We start from the raw sequence: 18,363 nt of genomic DNA, 5'->3' as shown, positions 1-18,363 counted from the left end.
TGAGTGAGAACAGAGGAGAATAGATCTTTTACATTTGTATAAACAAAACAACATATGCAAGCTTCATATAGTTATTCAAAGACACTTGTGTACTACGCATGAGGTATAGTGCTTTTTTTATACCAGCGTTTAAAGCAAGTTTAGAAAGTGATCATTAAAAACAAGGATAAAGTTAAACAGAAAAGACAGGATGGGCAAAAAGAAGAAAGTTTACAAAAAGAAAGATTTTACAAGTAAACGAGTGCATTGAGGTATTCTTTTCTTTAAAAAAAAGTAAATGCTATCCATCATTGTGCTGCAACTCTGATGCTACAGCCTAAGAGTTGTTCATACACCCTCCCCCGTTAAAAAAATCATCACCTAGTCAAACATTGAACCCCTTATTTTTAATAATGCTGTATACAAGTAGCCTCCAAGTAATTCAGATGTATTGGCTTTGGATGCAGCCCATTTTCCATGTTTTAAGACAAGTGTTTATTAGGTGATTAAAGGAAGCTATCAGCAAAGCTCTCACAAAGTTACCTCACCAAGTGTGTGATGCACTTACCGAGACCGTAATCCTGTCTGTGCTACAGCAGAGCCTCTCTTGGGCAGGGTGGTATTATTTCACTTCTGCTTTTCTCTTCTACTGGGAGGTCCCTGACAGCTATAGCCATCCTCCATATTAGGTTATAAGACAGGTGTGCATTCTGAAATGAACCTGCACTGCTGATACATGGGGCAGTGCACCTTGTGCTGTGGGTGAGTGCTTAAACTGCAGTGTGCAGTGCATCAAGTTGATCAGGGTAAATGCTCCCCAGTCATTGCTTTACTGTGAACTTCTGGAGGATATTTACCCTGCACTTTGGGAAAAGAAACATTTTATTGTTTACTTTGTGCGCACGCACTCACACACACAATCGTCCATAGCACCATAGCACACTGTCATCAACAGTGACCAACTTATTGGAAATGTTTGTTTGAATTTGGCATGGAGACTGCATGGATAGCAGGAACGTTCACCTCTCACTTCATCAGGCAAAAATGGACACTGCAGGTATTAAATGAATTTTATTTTCTCAAAACAAGATAACAATTAAAAATTCATAGTGTGGCAAGTCTTTCTTGTCCCAGTGCCTGGAGAAAGACGCTGACGTCAGTGCACACACTGTCCACCCAATGGAATCCAGAGTTTGTTTGTTTTGTTTTTTTTTTAGTTCATACCCACCATCACAATATTAAAATAAAAATATACTTGCAACCTTACATTTTTATTCCTAGTCAATCTCTCTCTCAAATGCTTTAATTTGCTCTTTCCCTAATTTTTTTTGTTTTTAATCAGAACTGAAGGTGGAATGTTTGCACCATGAGGCTTTCCACTGACCTCAGTGGGAGATGGGGCTGACCCAGCCTTCATGGGAGTTGGGGTTTAGAGGCACAGCCTCAGGTCCACATGCACTGTACACGAAACCACACAAACTCCTCCCACTGCACCAATATCCTAAAAAACATGCTGAATTACTGCAAGTGTGTGGCAAGCCACTGTGCAGGCAGTCCTCAGAATGCCTGGATCAGAGGAACAAGTGGAATAACACATGCCTGGATCAGATGAGCGACTGGACTTAATGTACATCTGAATCAGATGAGTGGGTGGAGTAACGCATGCGAGTTGAATAACGGGACAAACATGAGCCATAAAGGTCCAATGGGGTGCTGTGCTCCTGGCCGAACTGTGGTCCAAGTCAACATGGCCACAAGTGACGAGGAACACCAGAGAGAGGGGAAATTTGCATATAATGATTAACGTGAGGCTTATGCCTTCAGACAGAGAGAGAGAGAGAGAGTTTGCAGTCTTCCTCCCCTCAGCAACTGCTCTCAAAGAGAGGGTTGGGCCTTTTTTTTCTCCATTTTTAAAATAACTCAAACCAAAGGTTTCCTCAGGCCATAGTGCGGTAGATGTGTAAAAACAGAGCAGCATGACGTAAAGGATGAGGGTCACATCCTGACCTTTGCATTCACTCTCCTTGAAAACCATGCACTACAGTATTTTATATTAAAAAAAATATAAACTATTGAAAAGGGCTGATCTGTTCATTTTCAATCCTTTTCCCCCCCCCCAAGTTACAGCCTCAATAAAAATAATCTTTATTTTTTTCCCCCAATACAGCTAACTTTGCATCCATGCAAAACAAAAAACAAAAAACAAAAAAAACCAAAACAAAACAAAAATAAAACCTTCTATGAATTTCATACAGTACATCACCAAAGACAGTATCATACTGGATCACGAAAAGTTCAGATTTGTTTTCTCATCACTGGTGAAGTTCATAGTGTCATGGATGGTAGTGGGTTATCGTTTAGTCTGAACCAGCTGTACGAACAGGGGCTTGGACATGTGATCTCCTGGTGCTTCTCTTTGTTGGACCTGCAGCTAGCATCAACCGGCTAACCCCAGCTAGCGACGGGTAGTCCACATGGCTTTTTTGTTTTTGTGCCTTTCTCAGTTTTGGAGCTTGGCTTGCAGGCATGGCTTGAACATGCTAAGCTCTGAATAAACAACACTGACATCCTGCTCAACACAACACAAACAAAGTCAAAACATGATATCTTTCATTTGCCACCCCCCACACCCAAAAAACAGGGCTTCTATAGGGCTTGTTCTGTAAAAAAAAAAAAAAAAAAAAATCAATTCTGTGGGGTTTTCTTCACTGCAGCCACACGATCGTCCACACCATGTCAGTCTGCACGTATGTCCGCGGCGTTCAGCTCTGTTGTCCTTCTGTGTGGCTGACTCCTCTCCCTTGTCCTGTTGCTTTTCATTTGGCAGAAGGACACAGGCTGCTACCCAGCCTCCCATCCCATGGGCTCAGATGATGGGAGGGGCCTGAATCAAGCATCTTCCCCAAAACTCCCCCCCCGCAGTCCCAAGCCCCACGCTGGCTGCCCACTGGCTACGAGCGCACACTGGAGCCGTCTGCCACCCCCTCCGGGGCCCTGTTGGTCAGAGGTGCCAGCGTGGGGTCCACCAGCGAGGTGGGTGGGAACAGCTTGTACCAGCCAATGACCATGTTGGTGAGGTCCAGGTCATCCAATAGTATCTGGGCAGCACCCATAAAGGACTTATGGTCCATGCGGCCATAGTCCCCCCACACAATGATCTGAAAAGCAATGGTACAGTCGCTCAAAGCACCTTGTGTAGTACAGCAGATTAACAAATATAGGTAATACTCTATACTGTAATACAAGATATAGGGATACTCTAATTTCTAATCTCATGCTAAGATAAGAAGCATTCAGTTATACAATGGCATTTGAGAAAACTCCTTATGCAATGTCAAAATTCTATTTAATATTACATATGTGGTGTGGGTGTTTGTGTAAAAGAGAAAGAACAAGAGACAATGTGTGTATTACCTTTAAAATCTTGTCTCAGGATGCACGTGTATTATCTGTACACTGTGCTTGTATTATGTCTAAAATCTTAACCTCAGTGTGTGCATATCTGGATTACCTGTAAAATCTTGCCTTCTGGATTCTCCTCGAACTGCAGCTGTTGCTGGTACAGAGGATCCAGGGTTTTCCTTGCCGCACGTGTCTTCTTCTTGTTGATACACTTGCCGTTGTGTAGCAGGTACACTTTAACATAGGGAGCTACAAGGCCACAGCAGGCAATAGCATCAAACACTTGGCTATAGAAAATCACACATGCTTTCTGGCATAAGAAAACCTGAATCCATTTGTGTCAGGATAATTTTTAAACCCCACCTGCTTTCATTTACACTGGGGGAACAGGTCATGTCTAGTGCATAAATGGAGTGGTCCTGAACTACTGATGCCATCATGTCAATCTTATTGCTGACTATGCCTTTGAGGCATTACCAAACTGGTAAAAGCACACAGACTTCAGGCCTCTTGATGACCTTTGGCGTGTGCGGAGCAGGACATGGGTGTGTTCTTAGAGGGTCACCTGGTGTCTGTTTGTTGCCACCTTTGCCCACCAGTCCTCTGGCACGGATCACCTCCACATCCAGCCGCTCTTTCCTGTGAACCATACCAATCTGGATGTCGCCTGGATGAGAAAAGACATGGCCAAACCTTCAGAGACGCCACTCCAAACAGCAGGGAGGCAAGATAGGGGTTTTAACCCATTTGAATGGGTATCGTCATACAAGAAGGCCAATAACGTGAGAGAGTGGCGGTGCTTACCCATTGGAGGCGTGGCTAGCGTTTGGCGCCCAGCAAGTTGGGCGGGGCCTAACCCATCCAAAAATTCTGTAAACTGGCTGTCTGTTGAGAGCTTTATGCCAGGGAAGATGAGACTACAGTGCAAGCAGAGAGACAAAATCCTCTCAGGGCATGAATGCCGCATTTGTAAAGGCTGTAGCTGCACAGAGACATGTTGCCTTGTGTGTGTCTAACTAAAGGTTAATAGCAAGGTCATAAGTGCAAACAAAACTACATTAAAAACACAATGATGCTGAACGATACCATCTGACTGCAACATTATCATCTATCCCTTTGCACCAGCGTGTGTGTGTGCACTACTTAACAGCAGTGAAGGAAGAGTCAGGCTTACTTCCCAAGCTTGGACTTGTCTCCATCTTCAGCCACCTCTTGGCTGGGCTGTCGAGTCATCCTACTCTTCATCTCCACGGCCAATCCCGTCTCCACACTCCTCTGGATTGACAGACGGCCAGCCTTCTTCTTCTTTGCATCCTCTGCTTGGGCGGGGGGGGGCGGACAGAAGGGGTCATCAGCAAAGGAAACAATATAATCACACTATGCGCGTGACTATGAGATGGAGAGTAGAGAGAATGCAGCACTAGCAAAGAGAGCCTTGTTCACCAACACAGCACCACTTCCTCCACCACACCACCATTAACTCAACCACTCTACCTCTACTGCTCCACCTCTTACTCCAGTGCACTATTATAAAAATGTGTTGGCCCGCTATAACAATCATATCTGCTTTTATTTAACTTATTTTATTATGAGTCATCATAAGTTAGCAATTAATATTTACTGTTATTTTCTATTTTACCATAAATTTGTTTTATTTTGTTGTAGTTCTTTTGTATTGCCCATTTAAAAGTGCTACATAAACAAACGAAAGAAAAAAAGCAGAGGTTTGCTTCACATTCAGCAGCTTCACATTCCAAGGTGAGCAAGTCTAATGTTGTGCTTACAATCCAGAGTCCAAACTATAGACTGTAGTATATGGCCCAGATCAAAACATTAATCAAGTTGAGCCCAGACCAATCCATCCGATCGCTGAGTAAGAGTCCAGACTGAGATCACAACAACATGAGCTTAAGGCCTTAAATATGAACTCAAATTTATTATGACTACTGTGGTTTACAACACTAAGCAATTATACCAAACATTGGAATTTATTTTAACTTTCCCACTAAGAAATAATGTATCAAGCACAAAAAAGCATCAATAAAACCACCTTCAACATCTAATTTCAGGAACATCACAAGCATTTTGCTTTTAACTTTACCATGCGTTCAGATAATCTACAGCCTAGTCCAAAGACCCTGGTGTTTGACAGTCAAGCTTCAGGACAAACTCAGAGTCCATAACATGAGTGTGGCAATTACAGTGTGATCCAGAGATCCAGAAAGCCGTGCGCTCTTGGGTCTGCCTTTCTTCGAGGCACTCCCCCAATCAGACCAACTCTCTCTCTGAACTCTGTTGCCACATGCCATGATTCAAGGATGATCAAGGTCAAACTAGTTGATAAGACTGCACAACAGCTGTGCTCCGGCAAGCTCCAAAACCTAAAACAGCACATCACCTATACCAACGTTCTTCTGCACAAAAGCAAATCATCATAACATAACAGCAACCATTCCTAGTCAGACCCCATGCTGCCCTAAAGTGCAAGCATCTGCGGAGGTCATTCGATAAACTCACAGAGAGGAAGTCTATGAACAGCTGCCATTGCCGCCGGCGACCAACCTTACCTGTGGCGGACTCGCCCAGCGGCGTCATGCAGGGGAAGTAGACCGCGAGCGCCTCAAATGACGCCGACAGACTGAGTCCGCTGGCCGAGCGTTGCATGTGAGCACCGGGGGCGCCCGCACTGGCGTCCTGACCCTGTCTGCCCATCCCGCTGTCGGGACACACTGCACTGAGAACGAGGGCTGAGATCCACTCCAGGCTCTGCGTTGCCGCAGAAACCTGACAAAATCTCTAAAAAAAACTAAATTACCTGACGCAGAGCCTTTACATCCAGGTGTTAACAACCAGGCTGATGGAGTTAATATGGTGGAGGATGCAGAGGTAGAGGATGGCAGAGAGCGCGCAACTGTGTGTGTGCGTGTGTGTGTGTGCTGTTTGAGGCTCACTCTCCTTTGCATCACCTCTTCTCATCTTCTCATCTTCAGAACAGATGGAGGAGGAGACAGAGCTGTGCGTGCATGCAGCAGTGGCCAATCAGAAATCAGGGAGCTAAAAGATAACCCGAATAGCTGTTCAGGATACTGAGCTCTACCCAGAGATATGTGCTTGCGCACAACATTTATATGCGTGCACACACACACACGTACACACAAATACCCCACCACCACCCACCCAATCAGCAAGCTGGGGTAACAGCACTCCTCTGTATTCCACTGTCACACATTTTCGTCTGTCTCTTACTCAGGATCAACACTGAGTCTTGCCAGAATTTCAGAACATCTCACAGGCTGCCATTAAAGCCAGAGTGTCTCAAACAGCAAGAAAAACAAAAACAAAAACAAAGCAGCCCAACAGACCAGAAAAGGTTCTGAGCAGAACCAAATCCAATGCAGAATACTTCTGGAACATTTGTAACCTTACAATAAAACAATCACCAACTGAAGGCAATTTCTTTGTGAGTTTGTGAGTTTCTTTGTAAATTTGTGAATTAAGGGACTAAATGGTCTAAGGGTGACAAAGGCAAGGAGATCAACAACAAAACTCTGATGAACAACTTAAAACATCTGGTTGGAATCACCAGATCCACAGGCCAGTTAATGGAAAAGTAAACCTGGCTCATGTTGGTGTGGAAGGCTCACTTCCAGCTGATGGGAGTGTAAGTGTGTGTGTGTGTGTGTGTGTGTGTGTGTGTAGGTGAGCACAGTGTTTACCCCAACCCCTCTGTAGTGCCAGCTCTGCAGGCTTGGCGCTAAACATTAACCACCCAGAAAAGCTCACAGCATAGTGCTGATGTAGTGCAGACATAATGGCTCCTGGAGGATCTGCAGAATGGGCCAGTTAACAGCTCTCAGCACTGCAGCCAGGGCCACTGCTCCCGAAGACCAATGCAGTCCCTCTCGCTCTGGCCAATCATACGACTTTCAGGATGTCTCCCATGGCTGCAGGACTAAGTGCATAAAACAAACATCTTATGTGAAGTGCGTGCAGCATTATGGGGCTGCAATCAGAAAAACAATCCTCAGAACATGATTCACCACACCTGCTACAGCTCAAGAAGGGCTTGGCAATTAGCAGGAGAGCTGATTAAGAGTGTGATAAGCTGGTTTGGACCGAGAGCAATACTGTTTTGAAACTCACAGCATGTTCTTTACACAGGAGGTGCACAGAGGCTTCAGCTGAACACCATATTTACCTCATATAGTCAGAATGCAGGCTACTCCAGGGCTACGGTGGGAGGCTAGGTGTCACCATGCTGCTGCAGATTGCACACACTCTGGCCAACATACTGGAAGCATACAGTCATCCTAAAGTTCATCCTAAAGTTTTGACAGCACAAGCCGTGACTCACCATGCCTGCTATATTTACTACATTCACCATGACTACATTCACTGTACAATTTCTCTTTTCAACAAACTATTATGTACATAGAGTGGTTTCAGAAAATATTCATACCAGTTTGCACACTTTATGTTGTTGAATTAAAACTGCCATGTTTCTCCATCAATCTACACTGAATAATCCATGACAAAGTGAAAAATATTCCCAAAAGTATTACAAATCATAAACTCTCGCTTTCACATAAGTATTTTGACCCTTAATTCAACACTTTGTAAAAACCTTTTAGTAGCAATTACAGCTCGGAGGATTGGGTGAATCTCTGAGGATTAAGTAAGCCTGTACAAACTTTGCAAACCTGGATTTGGGCTGTTTATCCTGGCATTCTTCCTGGAAGTTCTTCTCAAACTATGTCAGACTGAGCTGAGTCAGAAATTTGTCCCAAAGCTACTGCAGTGTCGTCTTGGCTATTTGCTGTACTGAAAGATGAACCGTCAGCCAAGTCAGAGGTCACAGGGTGCAGTGTGGAGTAGGTTTTCTTCAAGAACATCTCTGTCTCGGGTTCATCCTTCCCTCAGTTCCAAGTCACCTTTCCCTGCCACTAAGAAGCACACCCTTAGCATGACGCATCATGCTTCAATGACAGGTTGGTTTTGGCCAGGTGATGAGCAGTGTTTGGTGCCCGCCAGACACACAGCACTTGGACATCTGCCCAGAGTTCAAACTGTGTCTCATCTAACTAGACACTCTTTATTCATGCTCTCAGAGACCTGTAAATACCAATTGGCAAGCTCCAAGCAGACAATCAGATGTGTTTAAGACAAGAGAGACACTCAACCACAAAGGCTTTAGTGATGCAGTGTTGCTGAAATAATCATTCATGTGATTCTTCCATCTCTGGAAAGATCTACTGATGCTCAGTTAAGCCGAGCACTGGGTTTTTGGTCCCTTCTTGTCTGATTACTGTGTTTGACGGGTGTGGACAATTAGAGGAAGGTTCCTGGTGCTTCTAAATGTCTATTTCAAAAATACTGAGGCCTCCCTCTGTGCTCCTGGAAACATTCAAAGCTTTAGAAATATTTTCTATATGCAGATCCACAAGTTTCTACAATTTTCTTATTAACATCTAAAAGTTTTTTTCCCCCCCCTGACGTACAATGTAAATTGTGGGAATTTGTATACACAGGTGTGTGCTTTTGTAAATAATTTCCAGTAAATTCAATTTACCATAGAATGGCTCCAACACATCAAGGATAATTAAAATGGGAGGCACCTGACCACAAGCTGGAGCACCGCAACAGAGGACTGGAATACTTATGTAGATGAGTTTTCAGTTTTGATTTTAAATAAACATGCAAACATTTATTAAAACCTTTTTTTGTTTTGTCTTTATAGATTATCGATTGAAGATTTATGGGCATAAGGGGCAATTTTATACATTTAAAATTAAACTAAAACCAAAAAAGCCTGCATGGGGTCTGAACACCTTCTGAATCTACTGTACACTGAATATGTAAACTATGATCAACTGCGAGTTAAAATGCAAAATGGGCAGGACAGGCTTGCCCATTTGACACACAAATAAGTGTCAGCACATTGTAGTTTAAAGATAGCAAGACTGCAGAAATGAGGAGAGATCTCTCACTCTCTCCCTCACACACACACACACACACACACACACACACACACACACACCAGATCGAACATTATGAACCTCCCATGACTAAGCTTTGAAAAAACTTCACTCAGAGCAAACTTTAAATTATTATTATTAGCTACATGGTCCTCTTTGCTCTCTGAAAATGTCTTGAAGCACGTCATCGCAACACTGTCAGACACCTCTGAGAAGTAGTGTTTCTAGGAAGAACTGGTTAGTGTGCAACGGAAAAAGGCCTGCCACCAAGCAATAACCCTATAAACTGTATAAAAGAGATTTGCTAACTTGATCTCCCTTCTGTCTCAGTATTGCGAATAGAGCATTGAAATATGACAATGTTCCCTATGTTTTTACTAGGGAACACCCTGGCCCCAAAAGAACAGATGGGGAGGTTCATCATTTTATTTATGTCCATCTTATACCTGATCCTATTTGCACAGAGACCACACAAAGTGACACTGGGGAGAAGAGGTTTATAGTGCAGAGGAGAAGAGGTTTACAGTATCGGATGCAGCTAAATAGAGCTGTTGATATCTCCAGAGTCTATGTACATTTCACGTAAGAGGCTGATGCATGATACTTAACAGAGAGCGCGTAAAGTAAAGAGAGAAGGGGGGCTGATGGACAAAGAGCAAGAGAGAGAGAGAAAGAAAAAGTTAAAAGGGTTAAGCAGAAAGTTTGTGTATAAAGTTTGAGTACAAAGATGACCAAAAAAAGCTTCCAGAACCCAGTGGAGAGACTGCAGTACAAAACTTCTCTTCCAACACTGTGACTGTGCCCACAAGAATAGTCATGACTGTGTTCCGGCTGACAAACAACAAACAAATATCACAACACACAAAAAAAAAGCCAGCCAGGAACCTTATATTAAAGTGTTTAAAAAAATAAAAAATAAATCAAATAAAAAAATGTATGTATATATATATATATTTTATTTTATTTTTTTTTTTTTAATCTACCTAATTTAAGTTTTCTTTCTATCTAATCTACCTTACATGTAGCATAATTTAATAGCAAAACCAAACACTCATCAGCCACTTCTTTAATACACACCTACTCACACTGGCTTCTTTGGTGCATGGTTATAGACTGTAGCCCATCTGCTGTGCCAGCCTCTACCCTGCTCTCTGACCACAGCAGCATTCCTGACTGCACTGGCAGACCACACTCAACACTGCATTAACGCTGTCTTGTTGATAACAGCACGTGTACATGCAGGTATTGGTATGTATCCACATCATAGCTGTATGTCTGGTGGTCACAAGTTGACCACTGATGACACGCTAAAGGATGCCCAGTAATCATGCATGAAAATGGATGGCCAGTATCTAACTGGTTCCGAATAAATTCCTAATAAATACATTTTTCTGGCTGCATATGAAAGAGAGGAATTTTTGTTAGTCTGTAAAACCTTGGCAGGACCCATTTGTGAGTGCTTCCGGCTGACTGACCACTGCACACTTCAAACAATTTACATTCCTCAACACACACACACATGCACACACACACACACACACACACACACACACACACACACACACACACACCACACACGTGCCCGTACCACTCACCCACGTGGGCAGACGGTCACATGCATTGTGAACTGTTACTGAAACACAGGCTGGAGAACAAGAGCAGCTTGTAGAACTGTGTGGAGTGGGACCTCACTGGGTAGGAGCTGATTACGTACAGGAAACCAGATGAGGCCAGTGCGTGAGTGTGACTCATTCCTATACTTACTCTGTCCATTCACAGCTGTGGAAACACCTCCATAGTCATACCCAGAGCATGTATTGGATTTCTGAAAATATTCGGCTGGGATAAGGTTGGAATACAGCCGAAGAAGCGTAACTCAACGACCGATCCTAAATGTCCAACTACTCAGAAACTAGCAGAGAGTTTACATATGGTAACAGTAACAGGAGATGACACACTGTATTGATACTACAGACCAGAAGCAAGCCTATGCTTTGTCAAGTCTAAATTTTACCATTTTAATTTCCTGAGTAATAAACACTGGTAACCCAGACCCATAGTACAAGGACAGCTTGTGTATTAAAAATGTCGACAAGTAATATGGTTTTGCTGACCTGTGCCACACAGCACATTGAAATACAAAAAGCATCACTGTGAATTACTAAATGTGCACAATAATACAGCAACAATGTGCAGATCACTGTTGAACTACAGTAATGTCTAAAACAATTTCACTAGTTATGCTTGTTTTCCTCAGTCAGAGATTCTGCAATATCATTTTTCTCTACATTCTGGTTCATTGTAATTCTTGAATGACGGTCTTAATTTATTTTATGCTGTGATGCAGATGGAGGATAACTTCCGAGTCTCAGATCTAAACAACGTGCAACCTGCACCATACAGTCACACAGTAGCTATGCGGTGAAATTCAGGAAAATCAGTACGCATTGTCCAGAAATAAGCTCATGAGACCGCTCAAACTGCCAGACAAGTTAGCAGCATATTGGAGCCTGCCATTAAGATCTACCAAACGTAGCTAATTCCCGAGTTTTACTCATTAACCCCCCATTGCTTAGTTACTGCCTCCGAAAGGCAATGTCCTTTTAAGATGCTCCCTGCCTTTCTTCAGTAGACATCGGCATTGCAGCTCAGTTTAAGTGAACAAGGCACTCTGAGCACAGCATTTTAATCACACGCTAACGATTCTGTTTTATTTTTCCAGACCCTGTATGCGCTCAGCAGTGAGACCGTGGTTCTGAGCACGTCTGCATCACTAGGAGCTCCATCTCCCGCCTGCGTAAGGGCCAGATATGGACAGCCGTTTCCCATAAAGCAGCGGAGAGACAATGGATTGGGTCACACAAGCCTGCCCTCATCCATGAGTGGCTAGGGGAGAGGAGAAAGGGACAGACTGCAGGACCCGACACTGACTTTAACCGCCGGTCATCACAGCAGGCACATGTCTAGTGCACAACACAACACCCTCTGAAGAGCTTCCGCAGTAGTGAGTGTAACTGAACTCAGTAAAACACAATCATGACAAACGCATATACAGCATCATAGCATACATTTCTAATTAAGGGCTGTAATTGAACCAGGGTGATGGCCAGATTGTGCTGTTGGTTGCATCAGAAACGGAAGACAAAAATGCTGTCACCAGCGTGACGCAGGGCAGACACTCTACCAGAGCAACTCCAAAGAGCCCAAAACCAGCCAACGACCTCAGGTGTCATTCTGACTCTACTGGGGAGTGTGTGAGAGCTCACGGAAACACTGACATGCACAGAAAACTGTGCCAGCAGCAGTGTACCTGCCTGCAGTCTCACACGCGACTGACCTTTCGCCAATCCGACCCAGCTCTTCTACAGACAAAAGCCCACACCGCTCACTGTGGGTGAGCAGCACAATTATCCAATGCACTACCACTTCTTCTCTCAGCTAAAGTTAACAGTGGAAACCACGGTAACCCATTTCACACCACTGTGACAAACGAAGGGTCGCACAGGCTGCGCTGAAGGCAAGTGAGCAGACAGGATGTGCAAATGAACAAAACCTGCAAAGAGCCTGCAGGTGACCACATGATCACAGCTGTGAAACATGGACCTGTCTGAAATCTGACACAGCCATGACATTTTCAGGACAATGAGATCATCAAAACATCATGGTATGTTGAAAAAGGCTGGTGAACAAAAGCCAGTGACTGACTCCCGTTAAACTAAATACATCCCAAAACAGAGGTAAGCAGTATTTATCTAGCTAGCTGCTCCACCAGAATCTCAACTTTTAAAGATTCTACCAACTCTCCCAACATCTTGACTTTTATGGCGCTTTTAAAGATTCCCAGAGATATCCCCACACATCAAAAATAAAGCCATGTTCTTTCATAATTCCCTAATCAATTAATCCAAAAATGCATAAAACCTGTCCATGGTCCAGAACGACCCGCGTTATTAACGTGACAGGACATGCAGGATTCCCTTGTTCATCAGGAGGATTTGTCCATTTCTTTTCACAGAAAGCACTAGGTTGTTTGTTCAGTCCCTCATCATCTCAAGACTGCAATACTCCGACTCACTTTTAGCAGACTTCCCTGTAACACACAGCTAGGCCCTTGCAGAGTCCTGTGCAGCTGCATGACACTGCAAGTTTGCCCATCAGTCATAAGCTGTGTTCCCTTCACCAACTGCCTCATGTCACCAACTTCAGATTTAAAACCTTGACACTCGCCTACATGGCCAAAAATGGGAGCTGCCCCCTTCGGCCTGAAAGCCCTGGTCTCGCAATGTACCCCATCACATACCCTTCATGCCTCAAGTACAGCTCATCTGAAACCACCGTCACTTACTTCTCTGTACAAGCACTCAGATGGAGGAATGATCTCACTCTGCCACTATCTGTCCCTTCAGCAGAGTCCCTGTAGATTGAAGACCCACCTCTTCAAGAAGCACTTGAACAATACCTAGACATGTCAATGTACAATGGATTTAATCACTAATTCTGCACATACTAATTTACATACATATACTTAAACTCCTGTTATTTATATCTTATTTGTGCACATTTTCTCTGACAGCATTCTAGATTAATTGTAGCCTTAGTCTCTGGGATAACGTATAGGCACAAGTGTTTCCTCCACTGAGACTTTAAATCACATTCACTGTGGACAAAAAGGCTGCTAAATGTAAATCAACTCAATAGGAATCAATTCAAAACTCTGTTACCGAAGCATATCTGCACATTTAAAGTTAATACAAATTGATGAGATGTAGCATTTTTCCAGGAAATAAAATCCCCTGATTCGTGTTCACAATGTTTGAGCTTCATGAATTCATAACCGCTTCTGAGCGAGCACACCTGCGTTGGACCACAGATTCAGAACTAGAGGAGATACACTGGTCCACAGGCCATATGCCTTTCTCACTCCTATACACATTACAAGCACACCCCCACACATGCACAGGCCAAATATAAAGACATCAATGCACAGCTGAGTTGAGTAATGGAATGGTTGGTGTGCTGACATCACTAGGCCCTCTGGGGTGATGTGCTGTATGTGACCATTACCGTGTGACTCAGCTGAATGTGTGGCTTAGTGAAAAGAACCCAATAATTAAAATGAGGCACGTTGCACTTGAATCAGCTCAGCAGGGCATTTACACAACCACAAAACTACAACTGCCATTACCCCCAAATACCATCACTTCCAACATCACCATCAATGACAATTTGTTTGTAAACAAAGCCAACACCCCCACCACCCCTTTATTAAGATCTTAACACCACAAAACCATCAACACCACCACATCTACTCCCCCAGCCATGCTCTTACCTTCAGGGCCCAGCTGGGAGGTGCTCTGGCTTTTCTTGCCCATGTTCACCATGGTGACCATCTTGGTTCCGAAGCTAGAGCGTCTGTTCTTCTCTTCCTCCTCCTCCTCGGTTCGGCCCAGGGTGCACATGTCCCCACCCACACTCGAGCTCTTGGTGATGTTGGAGCTGGGGGCATCTGATGGAGCACTGTTTTTCATTTTGGACGTAAACTCACTATCAGCAACGCAGGTGGAAGCGCACACAGAGAGACAGAGAGACAGACAGACAGACAGACAGACAGACAGACAGACAGACAGACAGACAGACAGACAGACACACACACGGTGGATGGGGGGAAGAGGAGACAGAAAAAGGAGGATGAGAAGAAAGACAGAATAGCAAGACAGAGACAATCAGGAAGGAACAGGGTTCAGCAGCAGGCTTCAGGAAAGTGTCAAAGGTAAAATCAAATCAAACCAAATCAAATCAAAGATCAAAGTTTGTCAGGAAAGTAGGAAATTCTCCAGGACTGTGGCACAAAGGGCAGGGGTAGCCAGTGCACTCCTGCAATAAGCAGAGAGTGTTAAGCTGTTCTACAACCCACAAGTCTGCCTGCCTAGAACTTCATCAGTTCTGGCTCAAACTTTATAAACAAAGCTAGCAGGCTCAAGTCAGTTTCATAGAACTTCAACCATTTAATCTCAAGAGACAAATGAAAACACTGGAGTCATTTTTCACTTTGGCCTTCAGAGACAAGCTCCTTCCCTGGTCTTTTTCTTACGTTCTTCATTACCTTCCCCTCTTTCTCCTTCATTTCAGTTTGGTGTCTGACGTCATGCGGCAGCACCCCTCCATATACTGACTGCTATGGAGGTTAACCTGAAAGAATAACCCAGGAACTCACGTCTTACCAATGTATTTTTCTTTTTCCTTTAGGATAATTGTCATCATTAACAGAGCCAAAGCTGAATTCATTAGTAATTCTGCTGAATCATCTGTATCATGTGGAGCACACAATCTGTACGCGTGTGGAACACATGCTAATGTTCTCCACAGACATCTGGACTGCTCGCTTACTGGATCATCACATTTCTGAATCACACCAATCAATACAAAAACATGACTTATCTAAATCACACACTGGAACAGCATGTTCCTGAAGAACAATTGTCCAGCGGCACACTTCAATCTCAAGTGCTGTTCACAAAGACGAAGCAAAGGGGGAGGTGAGACAAGCTTCAATGGTCACGTGTGCCCATGAACATGAGATGATGGATGATTAAATAAACCACCAAACCATCTTTCTTTATGTGCATAGAATAACAGGACAGAGTTAACAGCTGTAATAACACCCAATATGACACTCCACAAAAGACGTGCCAAGCACGATGACTGTATGAGAGGCATGGTCAACTTGGGAGACGTTTTGCGAAGACAGAGTGGGAAGAGAAGAGCTGTCGTGGTTCATCTTAAATATTTTGATCACAGTATTTGGAGGCTTATTTAAAGTTGATCTGTGATTATTGATCTGTGGTTTTGAAATGGTCTCTTGGATCCAAGTTAGCAACTAAAGAAAAGGTGCTCAGGTGATGGGACATTTCTATGGGTCTAAACCACAAACTTGACTTTGAATATCACATTCATTAGTAAAAGAACTTAATATCAACTCAGTATGTTTAGAAGGCTGAAGAGAACAGCCAAGCCCATCTAAATTTGACGTCCTCTTTAATTCAGGATGTTAAGCTCTACAGGATGTCTTCAGATACACACCTCCATGTACACTCTGAGCTCTTCCTGGCCAACCAGTGGCCAACCAGTTACATTAATCATTTAATCAAAGACAAGTGATTACAAAACCCACCAATGGATTTGAAGTCCAGATCTGAATACCACCCAACTATAAGACTGAAATAAATTGTGTGTCTGGATGACACAGACCTAAAGTCTGTGTGCTTTTTGATACGTTCTCTGATGCATGAGCCACTGCTGCATGCTTCTATTAGGCAAAACTTACGGGGCATTAATACAAAAGGACTTTTATGAAAATTGAGTTAAATTGACTTAAATACGAGTTAAATTCTAGTTTTCAGTGCATTGAGGACAAGGGTAAACTGGTTTCTCTTTCAGTAAATTCATCCTCAGTGCTTGGCATTCCATGCTTTCAATGTCCTTCAACATCATCTATAAACCACTGATAAAGCCTTATGACCTTTTAACCATTACTCTATTACACACATAAAAAATGGATATACATTCATAATCTACATTCTGGGCATGCTATTATACATTTATAGGTCATTTAAAGTGAGTTAAAAATTGAAAGCATTGATTCGATGACAAAACAGACCTTCCACTTCAAATGCAGAGTGTGCCCAGTGCTTGCCTCTTAGTTTTGCACTGGAGTGATGCAAAATTTAGACACCAAATGTGTCTTTGGCAATCAGCATTTTGATATGCAGAATATGCTTGCAGAAATGATTTTCTCCCCCCAAAAAACTTTCCTTTGATGAAGCACACTACACATCTAGAGACAGACGGACACAAGGCGCAAGCCATCCAGTTCCCAAAAACATTTCAGTGACAACAGGCACAATCTACAAATACATAAAAACAGAAGTAAATACTTCAGCTGTCCTGTCAGGCAGGGCCATGCCCCTAGAACCAGCTGGAGAGGCAGTTTGTGGTCACTGTCTCAGTGAGTGAAACATGGCTGGCCTCCTCTACTCTTGCTCGAAGCGAAATGAACAAAGAACAGAGGCAGATGAGGAGGAAGAGGAACAGGGGTGACCAAGGTCCTGACATAAGCTACTCCCAGAGCTGAACATATGGTTCCCAGTCAACACCCTGTACACATATGAACTAAACATGCTTCCAAGTTGGCCTTCGTTTCTATGATAGAGGTCAGAAAGCATGCTAAAGGAGAACAGGTATAAAATATGTGCAGTAGTTTAATGTAAAGATATCAGACTTCAAGACTTCAGATATCAGAGAGGCAGTTCTGATATCAGAACTTCCTTTATGGAGGAGCAGGAGGGTGGGGGCAGAGCTAGGCATGTGGGTGGGGGCGGGAGAAAAGTCTTTACCTGCCATCAGCTACAGGTGCTGCTATGTCTATGAACTCCTCTTGCACCTTCTCGTCTTTTTTAATAATCATGCATTCTCCGCCTCCTGCCCCTGCCCCGTCTGCTCCTCCCGCCGGGGGACCTGTGCCCTGCGCCACAACGCCCTCCTCCCCCTGGGACTGGCTCTTCACAGCCTCGGAACGGCTGCACATGCACACACACGACAACAACCAAGCAGAACATACATAGAGACACACACACACACCCACACGTACACACATGCAGACATTCATGCATAACAAAGCAGAACATATGCATATATACACACCGCCGTACCCCCCAGGCATGTTCATGCAGGGCAGAGGAGAGGTACGACAGCAGCTGGCAAGCAACACCCTGAGACAGACCAATCAACGGAGAGAAAAATTCTTAAAAAAAAACAAAAAACAACAACATTAGGCAGCCAGAAGCAGGACATGGCCAAACCCTGGCTCATACTAACGAGCTCATGCTAACAAGCTCTCTGCTGCAGGGTGCAACTTTACAGGCCTGCTTTTAAACTTCAGTGTTTAAGCTGCCTCCCAGTCACCGCTCCACCGGAGGGCTTTGCTCGCAGCTGGTTGTGGCTGGGGTCA

The 18,363-nt window shown here is 43.8% G+C and overlaps 1 protein-coding gene across 1 annotated transcript in view; it reads right to left on the bottom strand.

The window, feature by feature from the left end:
* Positions 1-2,642: 2,642 nt before the first annotated feature.
* rims2b (regulating synaptic membrane exocytosis 2b) overlaps positions 2,643-18,363 on the bottom strand; it is a 91,446-nt gene continuing 75,725 nt past the window's right edge. Inside the window, exons 29-35 of the mRNA XM_035529286.1 lie at positions 17,750-17,932; positions 14,686-14,900; positions 4,556-4,697; positions 4,186-4,298; positions 3,947-4,048; positions 3,491-3,630; positions 2,643-3,137 (exon numbers count right to left, since the gene is read on the bottom strand). Coding sequence (XP_035385179.1) covers positions 2,931-3,137; positions 3,491-3,630; positions 3,947-4,048; positions 4,186-4,298; positions 4,556-4,697; positions 14,686-14,900; positions 17,750-17,932 — 1,102 coding nt within the window. The 3' untranslated portion in view covers positions 2,643-2,930. The remainder of the gene's footprint in view (positions 3,138-3,490; positions 3,631-3,946; positions 4,049-4,185; positions 4,299-4,555; positions 4,698-14,685; positions 14,901-17,749; positions 17,933-18,363) is intronic.

The sequence above is a fragment of the Electrophorus electricus genome, chromosome 8, assembly GCF_013358815.1.
Source record: "Electrophorus electricus isolate fEleEle1 chromosome 8, fEleEle1.pri, whole genome shotgun sequence".
NCBI classification, from domain to species: domain Eukaryota; kingdom Metazoa; phylum Chordata; class Actinopteri; order Gymnotiformes; family Gymnotidae; genus Electrophorus; species Electrophorus electricus.
The sequence above is the reverse complement of the archived record's forward strand: the minus strand, read 5'-3'. Positions and strand labels throughout refer to the sequence as shown.